Genomic DNA, 23,470 nt, shown 5'->3' on the forward strand with positions numbered 1-23,470 from the left:
GGGGTCGGGTAAAGCGGGTGTGTGGCCGAAGTAAATATATATTAATTTTCAGAAATCTGCCTAAGGCTTAGCCCGATCTGTCGTGTTAAGCCACATCCAAAACTCCAAACACACGTGCTTTGATTAAGGCTTGATTAAGGTTTGCAGAGCTTCAGCCTTTGTCATAAAATAGCGAGAAATTTGTTACAAAACCATATAAATTATATATCACTGTAATCACAAAACGTCAATCTATTTCCGTATTGTAACGGAATTTTAAATTATGTCTTAATTTTCGAGAACATTTAGTCCAAACATAAGGAATATTTTGTTGATGTTTGATCATCAAAATATAAAAAATGTAGAAGTTGTCCAAAATGTACACAATACGGATATGGTATAACCCTTTATCTCTAATTTCCTTCTTCATTATACATAAAACGTTAAATGCCGAACGCTTATTTTGCTACTTTCTCGAACTAGTGAACATCACATATTACTGGCGAAACATCATTAAATATTTTCACCAAAATAAAGGTTGAACCTTCAAAGTTACCTTGATAAAAGTTACCTTGATATAAAGAATCTAATAAATGGAACGGTCTCCGTAAAAGGGACTATCGCAAGCAATAAACTTTGAAGTTAACTCTGCGTAATTAGTTCTGGTCAGTTTGAGAATTGAAGGGAAATTCGGACGATGACGGCGGACAACTTGCCTGCGCATAAGGCCATAAAATGACAGATTTAATTTGAATAGTTGCCGGATTTTGGAGAAGCCTGTACCGATGGATCGGCTAAATGGTTCGAAACTTTGGAAATTCGTAACAGATTAAGTGTAATTATGCCACCGAAATGGACATATAGCCGATACTTTATATTAGGGACATTATTATACTTGTGAAATAAACCGAGAAACTGTGCACATCGCTAAGAGACGTGGAAGGGGATATAGCAGATTTGTCGCAGTTGACCGGTCGACCCAATTAATACCTCTGTCAGTACTTAAAGTTCTAGGGAAAGGTGTACGTCATGCGTTCAGCTTCACGATTTAATTACGTCTCGTGATACTTAAGTTGTTTATTTATTAACTAGTCATTGTAATTTTCCCTATAGCTTGAATTTTTTTAAGCGCAAGCTAGAAACACTTGCATTTTTGGTAAAAATAAGTGGAATTGAGTGGGTGTTATTAGAACTCTGAATTCAAAAATCGATATCTCGAAATCTATTAGAAATAAAAGATTGTAGTTTTTTCAATAACTTTGTTAATGTTTCTGCTGTATTTTCTTTGTAGACAGTATGTGAAAATCTTTATCAATAAAAAAATTACACGATTGCTGAAAATTGCTATGCTCTAAAAGTAAATGGATCGATTGTTTACAATTTTTGAATAGAAAAAACAACCTTATCGAATTTTTCTTATATAAACATATTGTAAAATATCCCATCTTGAAAATAAAAAAAAAGTTTCAATATCTAAAGTTGTTCTTGAGTTATGGCCTGTTATGTGTTAAAAAGTTGAGTTTTTAAATTATCTTGATTACTGACGTTTTCGTTATAAAAAAAATGACACCCTAACGATATCCTTATAATTCCATTTCAGATGCTCAGAAACATGTCTAATGATTTTATTTAGTTATCTCTTGAAAAAAAAGTCTTTTAAAAATAAGCGGTTTGCGATCATGATTTTACTTTACTTGATAGGGAAAGGCGTATCGGCAACGCCGCAACAGCACACCGTCGCGCGTCGCCTCTGTCGGTCGCATTTCTCTCACTCCGACTTAATAAGATCCCTATGCGATTTACTTCCACACATGTAAATGCCGACCCAAAAGTAACAGTTGCCAGCACGGTATTGTCGCGGTCTCGCCTTTTTGGCTAGAACAATTAAGCTAACTAATTAATTATTATTAGAGTAAATTCGGGTAATATGGAATACCATTTTTATTTTTCTATATAAATTCAATAATATTGTTTTTTTTAATCTCAAATTTTGGAAATAAATAGCTAGTAGTATTGTTTAAAAGAGTGTCCTGTAAGAATTAGATATCTAGAAAGATTATGCAGTTACAGAAAAATATAGAGGAATGTGAACTTTTGTGTAGTCAAAACAAGTGGCGGGTAATATGGGATAAGTAATTATATAAAATGAAGGGTAAACAAAATTTACTACTACTAGTAGTTTTATTTACAAAAATCGCACAAAAATATTTCTGTTTCGGCCTTTGTGCAAGCTTAGACAGAGAACAACTTAGACATTAGAAGGCAATTAATTTTTACACTATAGATTTATTTAGACACTTATAGATTTTGACTAGCTTGGCTCATTTTGTCACGCTTGGTCAATATCAACAGAGTGAATATATATATATATATATATATATATATATATATATATATATATATATATATATATATATATATATATATATATATATATATATATATATATATATATATATATATATATATATGCTTAAAAAAAACTCAAAATTTAAGTGAGGATCAGGTCAATAATCACCACATTTGTCAAGCTTTCGAGAATTTTATTCCCATCATCACGACTGTTTGATCGAGCTCGAAATAACAAGGAAAATTAAAATTTTTAAAAAATCTTTTTGTTTGTGTTTAAAAGAAAAGCAATATCGTTGGAAATGTATTTTAATGTATTTTAATATTTTATAAAGGAAATGTCCTTGTAGTCCAATGTTATACGATGCTAGTTTTTAAGGCCTTTTTGTGCAAAGGATGTTTTTTTGCTAATTGACTCAGTCAAACTGTCCTGATGATGGGAATAAAATTTTCGAAAGCTTGACAAATTTGAAAATGTAGTTTTATTAGCCTATGTGGTGATTATTGCCTGCATCCTTACTTAAATTTTGAGTTTTTTCTTAACTTAGTCAGTCACGACTAACCTGCTATTTTTATATGCTAAAATTGAGATAATAGTTTAGTTTTAATCATCTGCTGATAATGCTAAAATGGTTTGCGAAACGTGCGTCCATTGTTAAAAGTAATATGTTTTGGTGTATTCTAGTGGATTAGTGTTTTATTTTGTTGTTGTAAATATCAAAGGTTCTAACCCCCAACTATAAGCTTTAAAAATAGTTCTATTAAAAATATTCTACAAACTATTCACTCCTCAATGATTATGATCGGGCGATATGAAATACTCACATATCGTGTAATATGAAATATTCCATATTACCCGCAATACTTGTTTCAGAAACAACAGAATATTATTAAGCATTAAACCGAAGGTATTAACTAAATACATAGTAAACGAATACAGTATACTTTGTTGAGCCTTATCTGATCAAAGAAACAACTTTTCTATCAAAATTACTACACAATTAAAATTTAACCAACATCTGTAAAAAACTTTGGTAACGGTCAATTTGTAATTTTCAGTTTTATGAACGACTGAGGTATTGGCGGTTGAGTTTTTCCAATTATGTGATCTGTAATTGATCTACGAATAGTATTTTAACTATTAGAATATTGATGGCGCATATTGTTTTCGAAACTTTGTATATTTGCTAAAATCTTTGAAAAAGTTGTCTATAAATATCTATTTTCCTTAGTAAAATATATTTTAAATCCCGAGCAACATGGTTTTTTTTCTGGGAGGTCTACAGACACAAACCTTATCAGTTATGCCCAATTTATATTGAGTAGCGTGGATGATCGTGTACAGGTGGACTCTGTTTACACTGACTTCAGTAAGGCTTTTGACAAGGTCGATCATAATATTTTGTTAGGAAAATTGGCGGGAGTCGGTGTGGATGGAGTCATGTTTGACTGGTTTCGATCGTATTTATCGGGCCGGTCTCAGTGGGTGTCAGTGGCTGAGAGTCTATCATTCCCGTATGAGTCTACATCGGGAGTTCCACAGGAAAGTCACCTGGGTCCGTTATTATTTATTATCTATGTTAATGATATAAAAAACTGTTTTCATTTTTCCAACTATTTGTTATATGCGGACGACTTAAATTTTTTTATGAAAATTCGTAACATCAATGATGCGCTTTTATTTCAGTCTGAATTGGACAATTTTAAGAATTACTGTTCGAAAAATAATCTTTTTTTAAATCCGGAAAAATGTTTCATGATCTCATTCAGTCGTAATCACAATAAGATAGTGTATAACTATAGCTTAGGTGACATTGATTTACTTCGAAAACAAGGAGCACGAGATCTAGGTGTATTCTTTGATGAGAAAATGATTTTTAGCGAGCATATTGAGGCTATTGTTTCTAAAGCATTTAGAATGCTGGGATTTATACACAGGCAGGCTAGACAATTCACCAGCAATAAAGCTTTGCTCTCTTTATATTATGCGTATGTATACAGTCAGTTGAACTTTGCATCCTCAGTGTGGAATCCAATGTACCATATTTATATAAATAGGCTAGAGCAGGTACAAAAAAGATTTGTTAAATATTTGGGATATAAAAATAATATTAACGACTCTTATATATCAGTGTGTATATGTGCAGCTGATTTAATATATTAACTTTAGAACATCGTAGAATAATTACTGATATAGCAGTATTATACAAAATAATAAATTTTCAAATCGATTCACCTTATCTCTTGTCTATGATTTTATTTAATGTTCCAACAAAAAATTTAAGATTCACCTCCCTTTTCAAGAAGACATTTTCTCACACATATAGTGCTGCCAATTCACCAGTTAACAGAATGCTGGAGTTTGCCAATTCCTACTGTATGGATTTTGATTTTTTTTCTGATAATTTGTTTGCCTTAAAATGTAAATTAAAACGACAATTTGTGAGTGTATAGCCATATCCAGATATTATACTCCTGAATAGTAAATTTGTATTTATAAGTTAATTCCTTTTTTCTATGGTTTAATATCTATAATTTAATTGTTTACTTTTAATATATAATTATTGTATTCCTTATCGCGATTCCTTTGCTTGTTATTTCATATATATTTCGTCAAAAGTCAACAATTAGGGAGATATCGCGGTACAAAGATGGCGGAAAAATGATGTTCTTATTTTTTATCTTGAAAACGAAAAGAGATAGACTAATGAAATTTTATGGAAGCATTACTGTTATGAAAACACACTTTCTGGTAATTTTTTCACTTTTTTAAAATGAGTGAAAAAATGTGATGACTAAAAATATTTTTAGATTAAGAATCTAGTGATAATAATGATAATAATAATAATCTAGATAATAACGTATGCAGTAGGGTAATGTCAAATAAAACAGTATTAGAAACATCATAAAAAGTGACAACGGCCGACTAGATTTTTTCCTAAAAAAATTACAGCTGCCCACTAGATTCTTTATCTAAAAATATTTTTTGTCCTGACATGTAATGCTTTACATTTTATTTTTTAATTTCAAATCGGTGAGTTTTATCAAAAAAACACAAGAGATAAAAAAGTTTCTAAATAAACTAAACTATCAAAATTAATTTTTTTTGCATGTGTTTGATAAGATTTTTCTTTAAATTTTATTAACAAGAATGATAGGGGTAGTTTATTTCAACCCCTTCCACTCGTTTTAAAAAAGTGAAAAAATTACCAGAAAGTGTGTTTTCATAACAGTAATACTACCGTAAAATTTCATTAGTCTATCTCTTTTCGTTTTCAAGATAAAAAATAAAAACATTATTTTTCCGCCATCTTTGTACCGCGATATCTCCCTAATGGTTGACTTTTGACCCAACGTTTATAAAGCAAACTACCCTTTATTTTGAACAAGGAATCACCCCCTGAAGTTTTTCGCATTTGTTTTGAAACACCTGTATATAGAAAAAATTGTAATTTTAAGAGAAATAGTATTATAATTTTAAAATTGGTTATTACTATTGTTATTGGTATTTAGTTATTATATGTAAGCTGTGGACACTAATTTTGGGACTTGTCCTGTTTGTGTTCCGACTAGAAATAAATAAATAAATAAAATAAAATATAAGGTATTTCATATTACCCGGTCTATTCCATATTACCCGAAATTACTCTACTAGGTACTGGTTTTAATTAAAACAGCATGTTATAAAAAATATTAATAAAATATTCAAAAACATAAGTTATTAAATAAAAATTATTAAGCAATATCAAGTATACATTTTTTGAAAAAACTTACCGTTTACGAGAAAAATCAAAAAAACAAAATTTTGATATTTGACGTTAAATAACTTTTTGAGCAGACTGGCTAACCAAAGGTCTCCACCAAAAATTCAGCTTTGTCGGAATTTTGGTAGATAGAAATGTTTAATTTGACCGGAGTACAAGGAGCTAATTCTAAAACCAAAATAGGAACTGCTACTGCTCAGTAGGATTACTACAGCTCTTTTAATAAAACACATGATTGTCAAATGCTGACTAAACAAACTCAACCTGCATTCAGAAAGTCATTTGTGCAGACTCTGCGATAAAGATCCTGAAACAGTGGAGCACATGTCTCTGCGAGGCTTTGGATCGCAGGCGACACTTTTTATTTGAGAAAGCAAGGCTAGAGCCGAAGGAACTATGATCCTGTCCTATGAAGGACTTGCAAAAACTGGTGCATGGCATAAGTACACGACACTGGGTGTACCAAGACATAAAAAAGAAACAACGATAACATAATAAAATGTTGTTTAAGATTGATGTCATTAAAGACACTGGAAGTTTAAAATTCTCTTAGTATCACAACTGAAAGATTGTCTACTTCATTCAAAGAAACATTTATTTGTAAATATATTTTTATATAGAACATTGCAAAATAAATGCCTCGTTTTTATAAATATACAATATGTAAAAGTAATTATTATCATATTAAACAATTTTTTTTTTCTAAGGTATGCCTTTCTACAATATGGATTACATCAAAAATACTGGTATCATAAAAAAATACTTTTCTCTATATTTAGCTTTTTTTTTATAGTATAAAACCAATTTATTGCTTCCATATTTTTTACTAAAAACCCTCAGAGACAGAAAAAAATAAACCAATTTGTCCGCAAAACTTGACAAATAACTTTGCGGTTTTTTGCGAAATCGGAAAAAACTCGGCTAAATACTAATAAAAATTCCCCAGAACCTGCTACAACATGACCAAAAAGTAATTAATTATGTGCCAGGCTAATTTGAATATTACCCGAAGAAAATCGCTGTTCTTGTGAGGAGTCTTGTTTTGTCAACGAATATTTTTTCCTCCTAAAATATTAACAGGGTTTTTCGTGATAAATTAATATTAATAATTACATTTTTAATATCTCTTTTTTACTTTTTCAATATCATGTTACTAAAATAACGACGCCAAATAGACGTAGGAAACCTATAACCTGTATAATTTGCTTTCAGAATATTTAAAGAGTAACTTAGGGAAGCCGTTTCCAATAAATACAGCCAGCAACAATAGTTCAGTCATTGGGGATCAAAAAAGGGGCCTGCTTGGAAAAAAGTCCGGAAGTTTTGAAACTTTGCAGGTTTATAGGTTTTGGGGTCTCTAACTAAAATCCATAAAATGCACATTTCCAGACTTGCCGCCGGCACCGCCATCTTGCCAAGGTGGCGCCCAAAATCGGTATTTTGTGAATATCTCGAAAACTATGCGTTTTTCGCGAAAATTTGAGGAGAGCAATTAAAGAGAATAAAATTTTCTATAAAAAAGGTTTTATGAAAATTTTCGCTAAAGTCAACCGTTTAGGCACAAAATCCCTGGAAATTTTACAATTTTGCGTAAAATATGATATATTATGTATAGTCGATTTTCCGAAATCAAATGTCGATTAGGGTTCACTAAAACTAGTTCTAGTTTAGTTCCTTCAATTTTGTCATGAAACAGTGGCGTATCATTAATTCGCTCATTAATTTATGAATAATTAATTTTAATTATTGAAAATGTGTACTTGTTTCAACACCACCCAAGAGGTAAAGTACATGATGCGTTTATTTTAACGTGGTCTCCCCGGAGGCCTATTCCACTAGGTAAATTAAAAACTTTAACTTATCTGCACAAGCCCGACGGATCTGGCTCATTGATGTCAAAGTCTATCGTGTCTGCTGTGCTGGTGGTCTCTCAATATGTCCAACTCTTCATCTTCAGCCGCCAGAGGGATATCTACAGGCTAGTCCAACTCCTCTTTATCGGATTCGTCGAGTGACACTTCAGTGACGTTGTCACAGGATTTCCCATTGCAGTATGCACAAATCATTGAACATTTTAATCCTGCTTTTCTGCATCCGCAGGCTTTACCATATTTGTTGGTTTTGCATTTACAGGATAAAAATGCCAATAGGGATTTTGGAGGTGGATCTTTCAACGTTGTGACTGGAGTAATGCCTGTTTTTGTTTTCTTCCAACCCCATTCTTCGGCATCTTTGGTACAACCAGACCAATGCTGAACCTGGTGGTAAGTTAGCGATGAATGCTGTCCAGCACGACAATTAATTATTTATAAATTAATGAGCGAATTAATGATACGCCACTGTTTCATGACAAAATTGAATAAATTAAACTAAAACTAGTTTTAGTGAACCCTAATCGACATTTGATTTCGGAAAATCGACTATACATAATATATCATATTTTACGCAAATTGTAAAATTTCAAAAAATTCAAAAAACTTTTTTTTCATAAATTTTTTTTTTAAATTTTCATAAAACTTTTTTTATAGGAAATTTTTTTCTCTTTAAATTTGCTCTCCACAAATGTTCGCGAAAAACGCACAGTTTTCGAGATATTCACAAAACACCGATTTTGGGCGCTATCTTGGCAAGATGGCGGCGCCGGCGGCAAGTCTGGAAATGTGCATTTTATGGATTTTAGTTAGAAACCCCAAAACCTATAAACCTGCAAAGTTTCAAAACTTCCGGACTTTTTTCCAAGCAGGCCTCTTTTTTGATCCCCAATGACTGAACTATATAGCCGGCGCAGTTCAAAGCCTACTTATTCAAAGTGGGTGAATTTTTAAAAACTCTATATCTCGAAGAGGAATCGAACAAAATATCAAGTATGCTATATTTTTGGAAAGGTAATGTTAAATTATTTTCAATGAATTAAAAATATACAGGGTGTCCCATATAAAAAATCAAATTTTCTGTTGATAATTCCTAAATTATTAATTTTACAAAAATTATACTTAAACTATTAAATTCTACGTAAAAAGGTGCTTTGGAAATGTTTTCTTATAAATTCAAAATTTTTCATGGCAAAAAAAGTTACGGCGAAATGTTAAAAATGCACATTTTTGAAAAACACCCCGTAACTTCCAAACGGCAACAGATTTGATGTGCGGTTTTCACCATCATATTTTTGATAAAAATTAAGCTCCAGACACCGATATTAGTTTTCGTCTATATCCTATAGAAAAGGGTGTTTCCCTTTAAAAGCGTCCAATTTGACCCACTCTGTACAGGGTGGGTCAAATTTATCCTATAGAAAAGGGTGTTTCCCTTTAAAACCGTCCAATTTGACCCACTCTGTACAGGGTGGGTCAAATTCGACGCTTTTAAATGGAAACACCCTTTTCTATAGGAGATAGACAAAAACTAATATCCGTGTCTGGAGCTCAATTTTTGTCAAAAACATGATGGTGAAAACCACATATCGATATTTGTTACCGTTTCGGAGTTACGGGGTGTTTTTCAAAAATATGCATGTTTAATAAATCGCTGTAACTTTTTTGCTATGGAATATTTTGTATTTTTATGAAAACATTTCCAGAGCACCTTTTTACGTAGAATTTAATGGTTTAAGTAATTTTTTTTTAAATTAATAATTTAAGAATTATCAACAGAAAATTTGATTTTTTATATGGGACACCCTGTATATTTGTAATTTATTGAAAAGAATTTAAAATTACATTTCCAAAAATATAACATACTTGATATTTTGCTCGATTCCTCTTCGAGATATAGAGTATATAAAAATTCGCCGGCTTTAAATAAGTAGGCTTTGAACGGCACCGGCTGTAATGCAAAAAATTCTAGCTGTGAGCGTCAATTAAAACGAAAATAATATTTGCTATGAGAGATGCAAAATTTTATAACAATTTAAAATATATGTAACCAACATCAACACATTTAAACTATATCTAATAACAATAATAATAAATAGCAAACCAAGGCACGAGATTTTGCTACAGGTGTTCGACATATCGACCGTCTTCTGTTATGGACAGACGGGGTAGATTTTGAACATTTCTCGCGAAATTCATTAACTCAGTGGGGTGAAAGATACCCTCTCATAACTGCTAAGTATTTTTAATTCTTGTCTAGATTATACGGAAGAATAAGGAACCTTTATTCTTCCGTAAATATATCCATAGGATTAGATCCACGCGCACTAAGTGAGGCGGCCTCGGCGGCCAACGGCTGGGATCTTGGTTAGCTATCCAATTATTCTTGAAATTGGCTGCAAAAATTTGCTGATAACTTCAGCGTTCAGAGGCGGTGCGTTGTCTTGCTGGAAAAATATGTTTTCGAGTTCCATTAAGGGCTTATTATCAATAAGGGGTCCAAAGCCTACTAGTTAAAAGTGGCGAACTTTTAAAAATTCTGTATTTCGAAGGGGATTATGACAAAATATCAAGTGTGCTATATTTTTGGAAAGGTAATTTTAAATTCTTTTCAGTTAGTTAAAAATATAGAGGGTGTCCCAAATAAAAAATCAATTTTTCTGTTGATAACTCTTAAATTATTAATTTAAAAAAAATTATACTTAAACCATTAAATTCTACATAAAAAGGTGCTTTGGAAATGTTTTCATAGAAATACACAATTTTCCATAGCAAAAAAGTTACAGCGATTTGATAAAAATGCACATTTTTGAAAAACACCCCGTAACTCCGAAACGGTAATAGATATTGATGCGCGGTTTTCACCATCATGTTTTTGATGAAAATTGAGCACCAGACACCGATATTAGTTTTCGTCTATCTCCTATAGAAAAGGGTGTTTCCATTTAAAAGCGTCGAATTTGACCCACGCTGTACAGTAAATATGTAAGTGAGGCTACACCATAATTGGAAATAGTTGAGTAAGCTGAGAATGATGATGATGATTGCTTAGGGAAGCGTAGTCTTCGTTAGAAGCGTAGAACCGTTGACGTTCTCTTAAAATGTTTTTATAGACGTATCTGTTTGAAAAAACTAAAGTGTTCTTGAATAGCTATATTTAGATATTTTAAATAGTTTTTTTGTTTGTTCTTTGTGTTTTTTTTGCTTCTGACGACGGGAAGATTTATACTTCTCGAAACGTTAAGCATTTTTTTGTCCGTTAGGCAAATTTGTTTGTTAGTAAATCACTACGGACAAGTTGATCTCCGTGAGGTTTACGCAGCAGTGTTTATAAAAAATAACTATTTTATTTTGTTTGGTTTTCCCATTTTAGGGCGTCCCATTTTAGTTGAAATTATACGGTATCTCCGTTATTCGTGAAGATAGAAGGGTGCGGTTTGCACAAACCTGTGCCACTTTTTTTGTCAAACGGAAGATGCTGTCAACAAAATTTTCATAGCCTTCTTCGTTTCTGAACTACAGGGTCTTTTCGAAACTTTTGCAATTTGGGACAGCCCCCGTATGTTCGTTATTATAGATGATATCGAGAAGGTGAAAACTGGTTCTTGGTAGAACTTTTTACGTAGAATACAGTGGCGTAGTCTGTTTTTCTACGAATAAAATATTTTTGAAAATATGAACTAAAGTTATGTTTTTTCAAATGGAACACTCTGTATATTTATAAATCATATGATACGCCTTGCTATGAGCTTCTCAAATGTATATCACTCTATATTTATTTTCACTATTTACTGCAATATTTAAAATATATCATTTTCTTATTAGTAGGCCGTGATAAATAACAAAATCAAAATGGTATTTACTAAAATAGACATACACATATTAAAATTTTATTTGGAATTGATATATTTTACTTTTGAACTGTTACCCTGAACATCTGAATATATTTTTCTCTTCTTTATAACGGAATTTATTATAATGGGATGGGTTTGCAAATATCTAAAAGCTTGCATTATTAAAGCATTTTTCAGGCGTTTGATTATCAGTTGCCACGATATATCTCATATTTCAAAAATCCCCAAAATCAGAAATCAAGAACGGACAAATCCTGGAATCTGGGAGGCCATCATATGGGTACATTGGTTCAAATTCATTGATTTGAGAAATAATAATTTAACAAAATTCTAATATTTTCGTTGTAAGTTAATTTGTGAGAGGGAGCCCCATCTTGCTGAAAGTATATTTCACGTAAATTAGCTAAAGGAATATTTAAAAGTTCCCATACGATAGCTTCCAATATTTACAAATAGCGGTAGAGGTTTTCCTAATATACAAAGAATTAATTAGTGGCCCTCAAAATAAAACAAGAGACAGATAGCAGTATTACTTTTAATAATTCTTTAGTTTCTTTTATTATCAATCATGGCCTACTAATAAATGTGATATTTTAATATATTTTTTTAAATATTGCATTAAATAATGAAAATAAATATAAAGTGTTTTATATTTTTGAAAACCTTATGGCAAGCCAGATCATATACTTTATAAATACACAGGGTATTCTATTTAAGAAAACATAGCTTTAGTTCATATCTTTAAAAATATTCTTTCTGTTGAATAACAGACTACGCCACTGTATTGTACGTAAGTTCTACAATAAACAGTTTTCACCGTCTCAATACCTTTAACAATACCAGAGATACACAGGGTGCCCGAAATTGCAAAATTTTCAAAAAGACCCTGTAGCTCAGAAACGAAGAGGGCTATGAAAATTTTGTTTACGGCATCTTCCGTTTGACAAAAAAGTGCCACAGGTTTGTGCAAACCACACCCTTCTATCTTTACGAATAACGGAGATCCGCATGATTTCATCCAAAATGGGACACTCTGTACAAGTGGCGAAATACTCATAGAACTTTTTTTTAAAGAGATGAATCCACCACAGAGGTATACACTTTTTTATACATATGCCGTCACATTAAGCCGGCATGGCAAGCCATGGCCAGCATTTCAGCAAACATTTGTAGAAGCGTTGATCTTTGCTTAATATTCGCGCACCGACGACCGTACACACTACATGTTTTATCTTCGCCAGTTTTTTCGAAGCAAGTGAAGGCGAACGTTGTACAAGGGTTAAAGTTGAGGGTTGGAACCTTTGGTATTACACAGCAAAATAAAAACACTAAATCACCACAATACACCAAAACACTTTTACTTTTACACTGGACCCGCGTTTCGCTAACCATGTTAGCATCATGAGCAGATGATTATAAACTAAAGTACAATCTACAAGTTGAGCGTTTATATACTCGCTCAGTGGGCACCGAGTGGGCGTGGCAAAATCTAGCCAACCGAGTCAGAACCAAAGACATCTAAATATAGGTAGACAGAACACTCCATTCATAAAACTCAATTTTTTAGAATCATACATGGTTTGGCACTTTTATGAGAGTTAAAAAGAGATGGGTACATAAATATGACAACACGGTTGAGTTTCGTCTGTCTTTCTGTCATTTCACTCCATCAGTGGCGTGACGGTGGTGTGGTGTTTTTTATCAAAAATTTTAAAATAGTTATTTTGTGTATTTTAATTTAAATTTTAATTTGTAATATACGTAGTAATATCGATAATATACAATGTAGGGGCGTTTGCACCAAGTTTTTTAAGCAAAACTTAACATTATGTTTAGCTTATTTTCTTGCACTATGCTTTAATCTAACTTGAATTTATATTTAAATTAAGCGGTCAAATTTCCAGGCTAGTGGCCACTTAACCTATCTGAGACACAAAAAATTGTTTTACGAGGAAGAATTATTGTTATTCCTTTGAGAAAGCTAAAAAGTGTATTATGATACCTCTACGTAAGTTCGATGATTACTTTTGATATCCTAGACGTCGATCAGTAGGTATATTCATTGAAAATGGATTTCCTCAAGAGTGGATGTAAGGAAAAATCATATTGCCAAGAAATGAACCTCCTTAAGACCTCTTTTAAACGACACTGTAATATATATCCTCGGTTTAATCCTTGTTTAATTGAACAAAATCTAGAATATCAAAATGAGAGGTAAGTTGGAATGCTAGTAAATCTAATGTAAGATAAATTAATTATATTTATACTTTGAACCATTGTTCTTTACTATTTCCAGAAACAACAGCATAACTGCCTTAAATCAACAACAATTTTATAGTATATTTAGTTTTCCTGGGATTATAGGGATAGTTGATGGAACACAATGTAAGAAAACATTCACCTGGTAAGTACCTATATATTTTCTTCAATATTTATCAGCACAAGGTTTCTTATACTTTACAGGGGGTATTGATGGAGAGGTATTTAGAAATAGAAAAGCATTATTTTCCCCAACATTTAAATTACTGGAAATGCTAGTCTTAAAACTATAGACTTGATTGCTTGTTGGCATGGTCTGTGCATAAAGCCACCATTTTTGGACATTAAGGACCTGCATGGAGACTGGTGACTTTTCAAATTAAATCCTGCTTGGTTAGTGGTCCGTATATTTACTTACTGTTAGATCATTTATATAAAATATATTCCTTAAATATTTGAGTAGGTATTCAATTTAGAAATATATTACGAATAAGATGAATTGAAAGAAATTTTTAAAAATTAAATGTGATAATATTCAAAGTGTTCATATACTCTATTAAATTATTTTATTATCTGTTATAAGGTGAGATTGCATATGCATTGAGGGGATATATGCAGAAATAGAGCTGAAGAAATGTTTCAGAATTATCGTTATATGGAAACGCCACTTTCCAATATGTGTTTTATGGTATAAGACCAAAATTACAAAACACAATGTCAGTTCTTGTTGCACAACAGTGAGTTAAGAAAAATATTATCTGTTTAATTATAGAACAAAATTTAAAAAATTTAATGTATGTACTTAAATTTTTAGATTTTGTTGTTTTAATGTGCTACACAATACAGCCAGAATGATGCCTGAACAAGAGCTGCCGCCGTTAGATGAAATAAATATGGACCAAATTAATAAGAAGAGAAATAATAAATTATTTTGAAAGATTAGGGCAATATTTTTTTTAACTTATTCTAAACATGTTTTTATGTTGTTATTAAATCTCTTGAGTATTAATTTCTATAAAATATCATTATTAAATGTCTTTTATTCAGAAATAACATACATTACATTTTTTACATTACAATATAAACACTAATTAAAATTATTAAGTAAGTTCTCTTTGAGAACTTTACTGTTCTTTTTTTATTTCAATGTCTAACAACCCTTTTTTTCTTTAGCTTATGTTCTTCTCTGTTTTGAATACTACTACTTTGAATTTTGCCCATCTCCATATTACAAAAGAACAGCCTTTTGTCTAGTAAATTAATATCTTCCCTTTTCTTCTGTTTCTTTGTAACTATCAGTTTTGTTTTGAGACTGAAAAATATCTAAAAATATTTGAATTCTCTTAAAAGTAATAAAAAATTCAAAAACACAATGAAAGGTTAGTACTTACAATACCAGTACTCCTATTAGTTTTAGACAATCTATCACCATCATGTTTTTTAATCCCACAATGCTCTTCTCATTTTTACATTGATTGAATATATTATTATCTTCCGTTTTTGCTTTTTGTATACGTGGACCTCCACCAGTTAGTCAAAATATATTTTAATAAATGATTTTCTTTTACATAGTATTTATACATACAAGTTGTAAGCTTTCCATACAAATTAGAAAGCCAAAAATCCCGTTTTTCTTTGTGACTATGGTTGACCTTTCTTTTAAAGTAAGTCCAATAATATACAATTTAATTATTTCAAAATTATTAAAAAGTATGTTGTTCTTATATTTTTGATAATTTTTTTATATGAATATTTTGTAAATCCATTTTGAGAGTTAAAAATATCAAAAATATTGTTGAAAACTAAATGGAATTTAGAGGCCTCCTAAAGAAAACTCTGGGCCAGTTTATGTATCCCTTATAAATTCTATGTTTTCGGCGAATAAAATGACAATGTTAAAGCAAAGGATAGTAGCAGAAGATTGGATTTTTGTGTGGCAGGCCCTTTTAACATTCTTTCAAAAATACTTTGTACTGGTTCAGCTAAGGAAGCCTAAAAAAACATATATTATCTCTATTAATGTTATATCTCTATAATATTATTATTAGTCTTTTAGACACATCAAATTCACTAAAGGGTTTTTAAAATTTAGACCTGGCCTTGTCATGGAAATTAGAACCTTCCATTAATCGTATTTATGCCACTGTCATATGGATTAGTGTATCATTCACAAAATTAGACCAGAACTAAATTTAAAACTTGTTAATGAATCTTGGGGACAGATTTTGACATAATGGCTGTAGGACTAAGTTATTAAATGGCTGATAACTTTACATTATTATAGTTCCCCTCCGCCCGCCACTCAAATATATACATAAAATAGTGTGTCCAAGATAATAATTACAAGCACTGGGATCTCAGAAACAGTAAGAGGTACAGCTTCATTATTATTCATTATTATTAGAAATTGCTTTTAGCGATTTTTACTTGATTTTTATATTTTTTTGGATCCTCACATATAACCGTTGACTTATAACCATTATGTTTTTAAAATGTCACCCTGCATACCTATATTCATACCTGAATTCAGTTGATACACTTATCAAAGATTTTTCTTTTAAGTAATCAATTAACTGATGCATTGATATTATTTTATTTTTCAATCTTCTAAGACCTATTTGTAAAGTATGTATTTTTCATTTTCTTTGTTTCCAAACTTTTACAAGACTTAAATTTCTACATAATATCATTATAATGCCTCATTAACATACTTCTTTCTGAAATTAAAATAACTTATGCACAATTTTACTTAAGATACAGGGTGGCGCCTCTTAAATGCTACCAAGGAGAAAGAGTTTGTATTGAAATTAAATTTTGGGAGTATATGTAGGTTAATTTAGAGCATTTAAACATATAAATGTGATAAAATATGTGTTTTTTTAAAATATGGAGTTCTACAGGGTGTCGCCAAAAAAGTTACACAACAAAGTTTTGTTTTTTGGAATGGGACACCTTATATATTATTTGATTTTCGGATTCTATGAGAAAAATAAAGGTGAATTTCATTATTGGACTAAAATGTAATTTTATTCCCTTTTATTTGAAATGAACACAGCAAGTTCCCTTTTATTTGAACACCCAGAATACTATTCCGATCTTTTAATTGCAGTGTGCATTCATCAATTAATAGAATGCTTAAGGTCAAATTTTAATTTGGTTAAATATACAATGAGTAAATTTCCATCTAGGTAGCTGTTATTGAAATTTAAAGTTTATTCATTATTTTCACCAAATGTGAAATATGACAAGCCTTACATTTTAGACATATGCTTCTTTAACGAAACTCACTTTTATTTCTTTCCTAGAATCCGAAAATCAATTAATATATAGGTGTTCCATTACAAAAAAAAAACTTTGATGCATAACTTTGGGGACACCGCGCAGAACTCTTGATATTTCTATAAAATGCTTTCCATTATCCTACATATGCTCCCAAAATTACATTAACGATAAAAACCACCGTTCTCTTTGGAGCCTCCGCGTCGTAGGAGAGGCACCACCTTGTATATAATGTAGAGGTAATTTTTACCTTTTTCTGATACTTTGACGACTTTCTTGAGATAATAAATATCCAACTATTGAGAGATCAGAAGATGAGGATTGTCTTACTATGCTGTAAACAAACAAAAAAACATTAATAATTAATTTTTCAATAAAACCTATTTTCGTTTTTAATTTTTTCCTAAATACTAATAATTTCCTTCTATAGTATTAAATTTATCATTAAGCGAGAATGTTTTCTAGTGCAAAATAAAAGCTCACTCATAGAAAATATATGTAAACAAAAACCAACACTATGGCAAAAATTATGTAGTTTATGATCTTATAATGTGGAAGATAATTCCAAATAACATATCCTTGAGAAAACATATAAAATAAAAGATAGCTATGTTAATTATACAGGGTTTCTGGATATTCGACCGATAAAGCTTGACAATGAGAAGCAACAAGTCTCGTATTTTTATAAAAAGTAAGATAGGGAAGTAAACCCATAAAGTGCTTAATTAATAAGATACAAAGTGATATTAGTAATGTTATATTACGTTATATTGTTCTATTAGATATTATAACAGCTTCCTTGAAATCTATTACTGCTAATGACATAAACAAAGTGTCCCCTTTTCTGCAAGAAAGAGAGATGTCAATTTTTTAAATAATTAAGACGGCAAACAGAAGCAGAAGAAATGTTATTTTGAAAAAGCTTAATGTGTCAAAGTATCCTGTCTACTATAGTTACGTCAAAAGTATGATTAAGAATGTATTTAGATTTTTTACCGCAAAAATTGTGTCTACGAAATTTCGCGTCTCTATTTTTTTAAAGAAATACCTGGATATGTCAAAATTAAACTTACTATTGTGACACCCTGTATGTTAAAAAGTAAATACTTCGCAAGAGGGTGTACACCTGTATAAATGTAAATGTAAATAAGGCACAGTACACTACTTGACAATAATAGTTATAATGAGAGTATTTCATTTAAAATATATTACATACTAGTTGAAGCCTGGCGCATCCGCCACGACATCAGGAAAAAAAAATACTTTTTATTTTTTTTTAATTAAATGAAAAACAAAAAATCCGGCGATGACAGTTTGTAGAAGAGCCAATTAGCTATCTTTTAGTAAAAAAAGCAACTTTCTAGAGCAAGTCGTTATTTCAGTATTAGCATTTTATATTATTATTATATTATTATATATATTACTTTGTTATGCATACAGCTATATTCCCATTCTGTTAAAAATACAAGAGCTTTTAAGCCTTGTCAGACAAACATCCAGAATACACTTACAAAGAGCACATACTGGTTAATTCCAACTCCTTTTTCCAATGCCGTTTCTGTTGTTTTGAGGGAAGGGCTTCTTGAGAAGGGCTAGTTTATCTTGTATGATTTAGGCAAAATCCTGTAAATTTTAATTAATTATCAATATTAAAATACATGTATAAAATGTATCAATGTTCTTACAAATTTGAGGGGCCAGCCAAACTGCCAATCGCGGGACTAGGTAGGGACCTTCTCTAGTCCCTCAGCCGGTCTGGAGGTTCATTTACCTAAAACATTTTTTGGGTGGCGGTACAAACTAGAAGAAAACCTAGAGTAAATACTAATATTAGTACAATACTTATTTATTAACTGTTAAAATGTATTTGACTGCTTTTTACCTGTATGATAAAGCCCCAGCAAAAATGGTACTATCTATTTGAGGCTCAGAATTTGGTCTTATTTGCCTTCGATCAGTTAATTCGGCGATCATAATATTGCTCTTATCAAAATCATCACAACAAATTTGTACACACATTAGTTTGATTTTTCAAGTTCAAGAGTGAAATCGATCATTGTCTAAGCTCAGTAATTATAGGAACGCTACAAAAGTACTATTGGTTACATATGCAACACATACATATTAAGTATTATAAATCTATTTAATAATATATGTAAAATAATAAAAATATGCGGTAAAAAAAAGGAAAAATTAACCTAAAGGAAAAATTTTCCAAGGTTTATTTTCCTCTATTTAAAACACCAGCTATGTACTCGTCTGTGAATTGTGTGTGTGTGTGGGTGTATAGGTAAGTGTGGGTAAAAGTGTAAAGGGTTCCAAAACTAAAAAAAAAATATCATAAATGAAAGAGTAAAGAATTATCATAAGTAAGGCTTATCATTATCATTCAAAACAGTGCATATTTTTTAAGTACTGAAGCATCATTATAATTTTATTTATTTTATTAACTTTTTTAATTTGAATTTTGAATACCTATATCTAAACCTTACCTATTATGTAATTACTTATAGAATTTTTTATAATAAATAAATAATAGATCAATCAAGTGTTACGGTTAATATCTAAAACCTGCTAATGTTAACTAGAGTTCAATAATATTAATATTTAGATTGCAAAAACAGTTTTCTTTCAACATTGGGGGAGAAATGTGGAAATTATCTAGCCAAAGTCTGAAGTAATTATAAAAATTAAATGTCTTTAATTGAACATTAGCTAACTTTGTCCTACTAATTTAGCATACATATAGGTACATAGTTAATATAGAATATAACTGAATAATTTTGATGTTCAAATCGTGTTCAAATTTCAGGTATTAACTACCTATAACAGCAACAGCTGTTTTATTTCAGCAGATATTAGCCATAACATACACAATTTTTAAGATATTTATAGCGGTTTCGAATGTTAGTTGGTACTTAGATATATAATATAAAAAAGGTTTTTAAATGTTAAGTTGAGAACAGCCAGTATTACCTCTCAGCATTTTTTACCACCAACTGTAACAGCGAAATGGACAAATACTTAAAATAATTGACTTAAAACGTAGATCGGTTTTGCCAAGGTTTTGCCTGAGGTCTAACTGAGGATAAGTCTAATTTCACAATCAAAAACGATAGCAAATAAGAAAATATACGTATTTTTGTAATAATCTACTTATAACTAAAAATACTTAGATACGCTACTGTAAAGGCATTGCTAAAGGTAAAAAAATGTAATATCACTTACCGTCCAAATATCAATCAGGAGTTAGAATAGTCCACCTTTAACAAACTATGCACTGGTGAACCATTGTAGATAGTTAAAAAACTACTTTAAATAGTTTAATTTGCAATAAACACTAATAATTATTCGAAAGTTGTCCGAAATCCACAAACACTTCCAACGGTCGCAGAAAACTCGCAACAATGCTCCGTTGGACAAAAGCTGAATGAATACGTCAAATGTCAGCGTAATTTCTACAGATTCCGACAATTCGTAGTAAAAATTAATCCGTAGCGATGCCGGATTGTCTTAGTAATTTCCCTAATATATTTTAATCGTAATTTTAATATAATTTAATTAGAAAACTAATAATAATTTCAAAGGTATAATCCTAGTATAATTAATGTATTATAATTAAAATTATATATCTACACAAATATTTAGTCTAATGACCTTGTAATGACAATAGCATTTAGAACTCAAACCGTAATCAGCCGAAATCTACCACCGGTCGCTTAAAATTGGCATCATCGATTTTTGTGGAACACGGTTCGTGATCGCGGTAAAATGTAAATTGTTTCGTCTCCTTTTATTTAGATGTCTTTGGTCAGAACCCACTGAGCGTAACGTTGTCTCTGTTCATACTATCTTTACATTTATTAATTCTGATGCTTTCAGATGCATCTAATTGCCTGTAATTTGAGACTTGTTTAATTAACTTTAAATTATTAAGATCTATACAAGGTTCTTTATCAACAATATGTTTGGCAACGCAAGATTTATCCGGTCTACCATATCTTATCTAAGCTAAATGTTCTTTAAATCTAGTTAATATGTTGCTCAGATAAGATATGGTAGACCGGATAAATCTTGCGTTGCCGAACATATTGTTGATAAAGAACATTGTATAGATCTTAATAATTTAAAATTAATTAAACAAGTCACAAATTATTTTTTTAATTTCGGTGTATTGTAGTGAATTAGTGTTTTTATTTTGCGTTGTACCAGGGTACAAATTCCCTTTGCTTTGCCATATGTTTTGCACACGCACGATGCGCCAACGTTGAAACGAGCGGACACTGGCCAAGGCTTGCCATGCCATTTGTAGCCGCCTTTAAGGGAATTAACTAAGTGACTAATCTCAGTTCAGTTAGCTATACAATCCGAATTATCAGTATAAGGCTTACAAGGAAATTAAATATGACACTAGGGGAGATTCTTCTTTAAAATTTAAAATAAACTTTAATAACTTGACCGATATTTTCGATTATTTTCAAGAAGAGCTAAAAAACTACAACTGCTCTATACAGGGTGGTCCGAATTGTATTCCGGAAACTTCGGCTGCATATTCTGTAGATAAAAATAAGTAAAAAAGTTCGTATAAATGTACGTCCTAAAATGCTTAGTTTCGGAGATACAGGGTGTAGAAATTTCATTTTTATTTCGATTTTTTCCAAATAATTTCTGAAGTAACGTCAATATTTGGATGAAAATTGGTGTCTCGAAGTTTTTTGACATGGAAAATTTGATTTGATGTCATTATGACTCCTACTAGTAGAGGGCGCCACCTACATATCTTTTAACTGGTTTGAAGAGTAATAACTTTTCGTCCGTGCCTGTATAAAACTACTAAGTAAAAAATGTACATTTACGACGTTTTATACATGAAAAAGGTCTCTTGGTAAAAATCGTTACGAGTAACGGTTTTCGAGATATTTGGAATTGAAATTATCAATACCTGTCAACATTGACATAAATTAAACATGTTGACAAACAGTTATTAGACTGAAATCATAAATTTGAAATGTTTTTATACTAAAAGTTCAACAGAAACTGTTTTATCATCATTTTTTGCAAAAAAATTATGATTAATTTAAAAAAAAATAAAAATATCCTATATTTATTATTTCAGCGAGATAACTATCTACTCAACGTGTTTATTTTTCTTCAATAATGACATGTATTGTCTATTTCCATGCTAAATATCTTAAGAACGGTTGCTCGTAGCAATTTTTATAATGAGATATTTTATACATAAAAAGTCACAGAGGTGTATATTTTTTCACTCAGTAGTTTTATACAGGTATGGACAAAAAGTTATTACGCTTCAAAACAGTTAAAATACATGTAGGTGGCGCCCTCTACTAGTAGGAGTCATATTGACACCAAAATCAAATTTCTCTTGTCAAAAAACTACCAGACACTAATTTTCATCCAAATATTGACGTTACTTCAGAAATTATTTACAAAAAATCGAAATAAAAATGAAATTTCCACACCCTGTATCTCCGAAAGTAAGCATTTTAGGACATACATTTATACGAACTTTTTTACTTATTTTTATCTGCAGAATATGCTGCCGAAGTTTCCGGAATACAGTTCGGACCACCCTGTATATCGTCACCAACTTGTCCCAATTTTCGTTATATCTTTATATGTACCATTTCACACAAAATCCATTGTTTTTTACAAAAGTTTATTTAGGAATTAGGAATATCTCCGATATCAGCGCAATAATAATGCAGAGATAAGCATTTTTATAAAAAGAACAAACAAAAAAAATAGTAACATTATTTTAGTAAATACATATTTCTTCTAACTTTTAACTTAAATTAGTTTTACTTTGATATGTCAGGTATATCATATACACCTCTTGTATGTATATATTATTTAATTTATTATAACAATATCACTTTCAATACAGTCCAAAATATCTTCAGAACTCTGATATTTCGCATTTTTAAAACAATAATTATTTTACAGAAAGCCTCTATTAAGATGGCTTACATTATCTAATGGCCTAAATTCCCTCGCAAATATCCAGTTCTCAATATAGTCGCAAATATCTCAGTTTTAATAGATAATTTAGAGTAGAATTAATAATAAAAGTGGGTGACGAAAATTGGGCATA

General features: G+C 30.7%; 2 protein-coding genes and 2 long non-coding RNA genes across 9 annotated transcripts in view; 3 read left to right on the plus strand and 1 right to left on the minus strand.

Annotated features, from left to right (window-relative positions):
• The window catches only part of LOC115887706 (hemicentin-1), a 1,088,837-nt gene that overhangs the window by 231,881 nt on the left and 833,486 nt on the right, over nt 1-23,470 (plus strand). The gene's annotated exons all lie outside the window — the stretch shown is intronic.
• LOC115887709 lies at nt 13,342-14,387 on the plus strand. Of its 3 annotated transcripts, none has more exons than XM_030907182.1 (3): nt 13,342-14,031; nt 14,114-14,202; nt 14,281-14,387. In XM_030907182.1, exons 1-3 carry the CDS (start codon nt 13,886-13,888, stop codon nt 14,367-14,369), a joined length of 324 nt encoding a protein of 107 aa, XP_030763042.1. In that variant the 5' UTR covers nt 13,342-13,885; the 3' UTR covers nt 14,370-14,387. The 3 variants fall into 3 exon arrangements, 2 of the variants coding, with proteins under 2 accessions (XP_030763042.1, XP_030763043.1); XR_004051138.1 differs by having other exon boundaries at nt 13,347-14,058; nt 14,114-14,221; nt 14,281-14,363; XM_030907183.1 differs by having other exon boundaries at nt 13,347-14,031; nt 14,114-14,221; nt 14,281-14,363.
• On the plus strand, nt 14,391-15,167 carry LOC115887711. The gene is made up of 3 exons (XR_004051143.1): nt 14,391-14,469; nt 14,660-14,813; nt 14,891-15,167. It is a non-coding gene; the product is annotated as an uncharacterized LOC115887711 (long non-coding RNA).
• On the minus strand, nt 15,097-21,099 carry LOC115887710. Of its 4 annotated transcripts, XR_004051140.1 has the most exons (9): nt 20,584-21,099; nt 19,554-19,679; nt 19,238-19,439; nt 19,041-19,167; nt 18,867-18,978; nt 17,606-17,689; nt 16,597-16,793; nt 15,468-16,068; nt 15,097-15,388 (listed from the first exon to the last, which is right to left on the minus strand). It is a non-coding gene; the product is annotated as an uncharacterized LOC115887710 (long non-coding RNA). The 4 variants fall into 4 exon arrangements; XR_004051139.1 differs by lacking the exon at nt 19,554-19,679 and having other exon boundaries at nt 15,326-15,388; nt 20,584-20,773; XR_004051141.1 differs by lacking the exons at nt 19,554-19,679; nt 20,584-21,099 and adding an exon at nt 19,848-19,862 and having other exon boundaries at nt 15,326-15,388.

Source organism: Sitophilus oryzae, unplaced genomic scaffold (genome assembly GCF_002938485.1).
Source record: "Sitophilus oryzae breed Bouriz unplaced genomic scaffold, Soryzae_2.0 scaffold_610_pilon_pilon, whole genome shotgun sequence".
NCBI classification, from domain to species: domain Eukaryota; kingdom Metazoa; phylum Arthropoda; class Insecta; order Coleoptera; family Curculionidae; genus Sitophilus; species Sitophilus oryzae.